The 7,682-nt window shown below is 33.3% G+C and overlaps 1 protein-coding gene and 1 long non-coding RNA gene across 2 annotated transcripts; both read left to right on the forward strand.

The window, feature by feature from the left end:
* The first annotated feature begins 1,405 nt into the window (after positions 1-1,405).
* LOC107013985 (protein yippee-like) lies at positions 1,406-3,865 on the forward strand. Its single transcript, XM_027915626.1, has 3 exons — positions 1,406-1,632; positions 2,493-2,536; positions 3,742-3,865. Exons 1-3 carry the CDS (start codon positions 1,537-1,539, stop codon positions 3,863-3,865), a joined length of 264 nt encoding a protein of 87 aa, XP_027771427.1. The 5' UTR covers positions 1,406-1,536.
* Positions 3,866-3,915: 50 nt separating this feature from the next.
* On the forward strand, positions 3,916-4,393 carry LOC114076452. The gene is made up of 2 exons (XR_003577381.1): positions 3,916-3,993; positions 4,081-4,393. It is a non-coding gene; the product is annotated as an uncharacterized LOC114076452 (long non-coding RNA).
* The last annotated feature ends 3,289 nt before the right edge of the window (positions 4,394-7,682 follow it).

The raw sequence follows: 7,682 nt of genomic DNA on the forward strand, positions 1-7,682 counted from the left end.
AAATCTGGTTTTATTTTAATTAATACGCGAAAAGATCATTATGCCCTTAAAATTTCAGATTTTTAATTAATAATTAAATCACCTTATGTACCTATCTATTCTTATTTATTTTTTCCCTCTTTTTTTTTGGATTGTTACAATTAATTGCTCAAACTTTCCTTGGTAATTTTTCACAGACCCTATCTGGCATAATTTAGCCAATTCTCCCAATTTTTTACTTCTAATTGGTGGCCCAAAGCGAATGTTACATTGACGTTTGAATTCATCTCATGATGGTTGAGAAATATCTATCTCTAGTTGAAGAAACCAAAGTTGTGCATTGCCTTCTAAATGAAAAGAAGCAAGTCCAATCTTTTCTTCTTCTGGATTTTGTTGGTGTCGAAAGAAGTGTTCACATCTGTTCAACCTCCCAAAGGGTCCTCTTGGCCATTAAATCGTCGAAATCCAACTTTGTATGTGAGAAATGATGAAACTTCCTCCTACTATTGAATCTGACCCTCCTACCCCTTTATTTTTTCCCTTCCAAACGCGATGCTGACTTGTATTTTCATTTGAATCAGAAGCAACCTTAGAATTCTCTAAATCCTTTGTGAGTGCATCCAAACGAGCAATTTCTTAAAACTCATCCAAAAAATTAAATTTAAACATTTCTACGCACTCATTTTGGTTTTTCCTCAAACATATGATGGTTTAGAGGACGATATTATTTCTTACTTAATTAGAAGTCTCGAGTTCATGTTTTGAATATGAAAATAATTCTTGATAGATTGTATATCTCTTCAAATAAAGCCTTACACAATTTTAAATTTTAAATTTTAATTTTAATGCGGATGTCGGATGGAAAAAAATCAATACAAAAATAAAAATTTGTTAAATGTTACTCCCTCCGTCCGGAATTGTTTGTCATGTTGCGCTTATCGAAAGTCAATTAACTTATTTTTAAAGGTAAATTAGATCAATTTAATTCGATATTTTAAACAAAAAAGTTAGATATTCTAAATTTATATGAAAAGTGCTGTAAATTATAATTTTTTGCATATTAATATAATAAAAAGATACATCTTAAAATGTTAGTCAAAATTTTTATAATTTGACTCTAAAAATAAAAAAACATGACAAACAATATCGAACGGAGGAAATAATAACAAATAGAAAAAAGCAAGAAAGAATTGGGAGGAGATAAGTAAAAGTAAAAAAGAAAAGATTAAAATAGAAGAGAAAATGAAATGAAATGAAATAAAATAAAAGTGAAAAGTAGGTCCCATTAACATGTGACAGCCAAATAAGCTTCGTACAACTGACAGTAATTATATCCCGCACAATCACAATATTAATACTAAGACTATTCCTCCTACTACTTCCTACCAAACGAGGCCTATTCTTTTATCATTTTTTATCTTTTCCATTTTGAGTCCTTTTCCTTTCTTGACGTTACTTACTAATATCTTCCAGCCGAAACATAAACTATTGCCCCTTTTTGGATAACTCCTTTTCGATTTTCGTTCTTCAATTTTCTTGTGATCTCAAAAATCTTTGATGGGGAGATTATTTGTGTTGACTCTTGAAGGAAACATATACAGCTGCAAGCACTGTGGAACTCATCTTGCCCTTTCTGAAAACATTGTTTCCAAGGTTTAACTCCATCTTTACTGTTTGATCACTCTGTTGTTGTGATTTCTTGAAATTTAATTTTGATTTTGATTTGTTTCGTTATAAATATACGATCTTTGGCTTGATCGGTGGTTTTGTTTCTAGAACTTGTTAGGGATCGTTGTTGGTCTGTTTCAGTAATTTTAGATGTATATAAAAATCGGCTAATTTAAATAAGTTATGTGAGCGAAGAATGTCTTAGATTGAGTAAATTTTACCCTAAAGGAGATGGGGTTTTTAGCATCAAAGAACTGGGTTTTGTGGAGTTGCTGATTTTGGAGTAAAAGGGGATTGTATGATGATTGTTTGTGAACTTATAAAAAGTAGTTATTTACTGCTGATAGCATACCATACAAAATTCCTGCTTACTCCAGTTCTGAAATAGAGGAGTTGTTTGTTGAGTCTGATACTTGGAGTATACTTTTGACATTTTCCATTTGTTCCATGGCTGTGTGCTAGTGGCTTGAATATTCAAACTATTATTGTTATGCCCAGTCCGTTGATCAGGTCCTGATCTATTTTCTACATTTTTATCAATTTGGTGCTTGCTTGGTCTCTTCATTTTGCTTAATTTCATTGTAGTGTGCATTCATGACTTTCTATGAAGAATTCCATATGACTTCTATTGCATAAAATCAGACCTCATTTTCAAGTGTTGCAGCTTTGAAACTACTGTTTCTTAGAAAATTCATATGCTTTTGGATAGAGTGAAATATTGATTCTGCAATTAATTATATTGAAGTTTATGTTACATTCTTGTTTCAGCCCTTAAATAATGTTTGTACTCATTCTGAGTTATGAAGTTATCTAACTCTATGTTTTCCAGCTAATCTTTCCTTCAGTCTTTCCAGTGCAGACATGGGAAGGCTTATCTCTTCAGGAAGGTGTAAGTCTATTTGATTCTGCACATTCAATCATCAGATATGTTTGTGACATTTTCTCATGTCCAATTTTTAACTTGCAACATGAAAAGCACAAGTGCAACTTACAACTTCTGTTGGTTTTATTCTTGTTAGAGTATCTGATTGTTGTTAAGCTTTTCTTGGAATTGATGGGACATAAGTTATTTGTAGCTTGTTTAGATGAACAAAATAATATTACGACGGTCAAGCTTATCCATACCTCTGGTACAGAAAGATGAAAAAGCTACCGTATAAATCCTCTTATTTGACTTCCACCTCTTCTTTTACTATTGTGGAGGATACTGTTAAGCTAGAAAGTGAAAAAAGATGAAGTGTTGAAGAATTCGTGTTGGTTGTAGTTAGACAAAATTTTCAGATTTGAAATGAAAAAAGATTTGTTTTCAAAAGTTGAGTGCAACTGGAGTATGTGCAAATTATTTGGCTTTAACTCTACGTGGGTCACATAGTTCTCAGGATCTTTGATTTTGTTATTAGCTCCGAGTCATTATTATTATGGAAGGTCACAACCAACCTAGAGTATTTGAGCGCACCTGAAAAGTTGTGTACAAGGCAGGCTATACCCCGTAGGTTTAATTTGTTGAAGACATAATACTTTATATTTTTATCTTCATACATTTGTGTCTTAGACATTGCTCTCAGGATCTGATTTTGTTATCAGCTCTGAGTCATTATTATTTCGGAAGGTCTTAACTCATGACAAACCTAGAATATTTGAGTGCACATGAAAAGTTGAACAAGGTAGGGTATACCTTGTAGGTTTAGTTTGTTAAAGACATGGTACTTTATATGTATATCTTCTTACATTTGTGTCATTAACTATAAAATTAGCTCCAGAATTTGATCTATTGGAATTACTGTAGAACCTAGTGGGGATTTTACCAGTCTATTATATCGTGTACTTTTGAATGTATTTCCAGGAGTACAAACATTAACACATCAATATATAGAGTAACTTCTTACTTGACTTGGGTTATTTTTCACTTGGTAGCAGCATTACAATAGTTACATGGCTGAATACATATATTATGCTCCACTTGGTTGCTCCTGTTCAAGAGTTCTGCTCTTCTCAAACCTCTTCATTTAATTTTATCATTTAGCAGAAACATACAAAATGATAATGCACTTTGTAGTTCTGTGTATTCTATACGCCTTTTGTTTCTTTTGACAGGGTGAATGTCACTTCTGGTGAGATAGAAAATAGAATGATGATGACTGGTATGCACACTGTGGCAGACATTTTCTGTGTCTGTTGTGGGTCAAATGTTGGATGGAAATATGTGAGTATGGAGTGATAAAATGCTAGACATTGTCTTTTGGCAGTTGCTAGAAGTTTTAGTTGTTCCTAATATGACGATTCTTTTTAGGAGACCACCCATGAGATGAGCCAAAAGTACAAAGAAGGAAAATCAGTGCTTGAGCGGTCAGTTAATTACTTCAGTTTTCTTTAGAATTGAGTTAGGAACATATCATAAGTCCTCACTGAGGTACTTTCTTTTATACTCAACAGGTTTAAGATTTGTGGCCCTGATGGAAGCCATTACTCGGCTAGTCATGATATTCATGTTGCAGGAAGTGATGCTGATGATGTTTGATCACCATCCAGAACAAAAATTCTATCCCAAAATGTACATTCTTTAACTCACCACCCCATTAGTTCTTTATGGACCATTGGATTCTTGAATAGCTTAAGCTACTACAACTTCTTTAAGCTTGTCCTCTATTGTGTATGATAACATGGAAGCCGCCATGTGTTGTTGCAAACTAACATGACCATCTGCCTGCATTTGTTTGCAATGACAAGACATTACTAGTAGCAACCACTCTGCTTTCATTGCTTCGATCTTTCCATTGTTGTTTGGTAGCTAGATAGAGCTATGTGGGTATTAGTTATGCAGGTATTACTTATGTAGGGTTTAGTTATGCAGGTATTACTTATGCGGGTATTAGTCATGCAGGTATTAGTCAAGCAAGTAGTCTGGACATGTCTTTTTGAAATAAAACCAGGACTATAAATTGATTTGCCGTCTAGTTTGCCCTTTTCCATAACCATCCCATATCCTCCCTGAATGACTCGCATAGACCATTTAGGTCTACCTAGATTTTCCATAAGCCCCAATATTCTATCAAGGCAGTTGCCGAACCATACTACATAGTTCTGGCAACAACAAAAGCTTAAAAAATTAGCACCTTACCCCCATCATCACATCAAAACTTGGTAGAGTTCATAGAAGTAAAACTGGTCTAGTATGGTGTGAAGTTTTGTCCCAATGTAAACAAAATGATGTCCAAAACTAGCTAACATTTTTGTCCGACAATCATGGCTGTGTTGTTTTATCAAAAAAAATAAGACAAGAGTCGGTAGAAATTTAAGATTATTTAGCAGATTTGTAATGACCTATTATGTCATTATAGTTGTTCAGGGCGATAGTGCCCTTGTGTAGATCTCTGTGAGTCAAGAGTGTGGTAGAAATTCGGAAATGGAAAATCGAGTATGAAAATCTGCTTGTGTTTCACTATAGTGGACATTTTCTTTGTAATAACTAGATCACTATTTATACCTCATTAATTTCTGTTGAGCAATCCATACGCTTTAACGAATCAATTTTATGGGGTTTCTAGGTAGGCTAGGTTCATAAATCTATACTAGAAAGGCAAGATTAACGGACTAGAATTGAAGATCATTCATAATTAACTTGCCCCACATGTTGTGCCATCAAAATAATAACCCTAGGTTTCAATGGATGAAATCCTATGGATATTCTTTTCAGTTCTAGGAGTAAACCAAAATATGGAAGAAATGAATGAACGGAAGACACTTACCTCAATAGAGAAAAACCCCAAGTCTTTGAAAAATCTTCTCTGGGGTTCTTTGGTCAGATATTTTACATTATGAGTAAGTACGGACAAAAACTAACATAAAGACGCGAGTTGCTGTTTTCCAACCTTCTCCGTGGCGAAACTTCACAACTTCGTTATGATCATGCATACTTCCTATTTGATAAAATCATCTTTAAATAATTGGTTAAACCTTCTAAAAAGGTAAAATTATGTGAGTATGAATACTCAAGACCTTTGTTTGAGAAAGAAGATGATTAATGTGTTGTCATATTTCGAGAATGAATACTTCTAAGGGTAAGATTGTTCGTCGTCTCATGTTGAGAACTTACGGGTGATGAGTCTAAATATGAGACTTTTATTATTGTTCGTCGTCTCATGTTGAAAACTTGCGAGTAATATGTCTAAATATGAGAGTTTTATTACAACACCACTTTTGTTCAATATTTCTTTTTTGATGACAAGGGAAACCCGCAACCGCTATCCTTTGGGTGCGCACAGGGTAAAACCCACCTCTTATGCAATAGCTCGCAAATCAAATAGGATAGGTAACCCGCACTAGCAAGCCTAAAATGCCTATAAATTTATGAAAATTCTGTAGTTCCACTTGAAACTTTCTAACTTCTTAACCTCATATATGATTAGACATGCAGACCTTTCTCGTTTCACATGTACAGTCTGCATATATGTCATACCTCAACGATCTAAATTTGGTATTTTAATTTTTTTTTATGTTCAACCTTTTTGCACACTTTGTACACGATAAGAAATTATTGGGCAAAGATATCTGATTGGCTTTCATACGGTCACAATTCAGATAAAAGTGTGAAGTTTTGTCCAAATGAAAATAATGAAACCAGAATGATGTCCAAAACTAACTTACATTTTGTGTGACACTCATGACTTTATTGTTTTATCAACAAAATATGACAATTTGCATTAAATAACATACTCATTATCCTCAATAGAGAAAACTCTCCCTCAACGAAGTTTCAGTAGATAACAACTATTTGACTACAATTAAGATTATTAAGCAAATACGTAACGACTTTTTCCATCGTTATGATTGTTTAGGCGATAGTACCCTTGTGTAGATCTCCGTGGGTTAAGAGTTGGTAGAAATCTTAAAATGGAAAATCGAGTGTGAAATTCAGCTTGTGCTTCCCTATAACGAACACTTCTTTAAATAGCGAGATTGCTATAACGAAGGAATGCTACATAGAGAAGGTAGCGAAGTTTCGCTATAGTGAAGGTCGGGAAACAGTAACTCGTGTTTTTAAGCTAGTTTCATTCAGATTTAATCATAACGTAATTTTTTTACCAGAGAACCCTAGAGGAGATTTTTCTAAGACTTGGTGATTTTCTCTCTTGAGGTAAGTGTTTTTGGTTCATTCATTTGTTCCTTCCATACTTCGATGTCCTCCCTGAATTTAAAGATATGCTCTTCATAGGATTTTACACATTGAAACCTAGACTTATTATATAAATGGCACATGTGGGGCAGGTTAATTGTGAACAAGTTTCAATTTTAGTCCGTTAAACTCTGTCGACTAGTATAGAATTATAAACCTTGACTTAAATTATGAATTTGAGGAACCTAGAAATCACATAAAATGATTTTTTTAAGCATATGAACTGCTCAAGAGAAGTTAATGGGGTTGAAGCTTTATGAATGAGTTTGATATGATCATGCGAACCTCTGATTTAATAAAATAGTCTTTAACTAATTGAATAAACTTTCTTAAAACATAGAATTATGTGAGTTTGAATGCCCAAGACCTCTGTTTGAGAAAGTAGATGATTAACGTGTTGTCATATATTGAGGATGAATGATCCTAAGGGAAAAGGATGTACACACTGGGTGTTTAAGATTATCTGTCGTCCAATGTTGAAGACTTACGAGTAAGAAGCCTAAATATGAGCGTTTAATAATAATATTACTTCTGTTAAACAACATTCTATTTAAATTAAAATTTTATAACAATATATGTTTAATTTCTTCCTAAAATGTTTTAAAAAATTATGAAAATTCTTTAGTTCCACTTCAAAATTTATAACCTTCTAAATCTCACATATGATTGGACCTGCGGACGGTCCGTGTGTCACATTTACCGTCCATATATTCGTCATACCTCGACGATCAAAATTTGATATTTTAAATGCTCTTTGATTTCAACATGAAAAGATATTAGCTTTTACTATATTTACATTTGCTTTAGCATAGCTCAGTCAAAGCAATGAAATTTAATGACTCAAATCTAATTCAAATTTTTG

The sequence above is a fragment of the Solanum pennellii genome, chromosome 3 (assembly GCF_001406875.1).
Source record: "Solanum pennellii chromosome 3, SPENNV200".
NCBI classification, from domain to species: Eukaryota; Viridiplantae; Streptophyta; class Magnoliopsida; order Solanales; family Solanaceae; genus Solanum; species Solanum pennellii.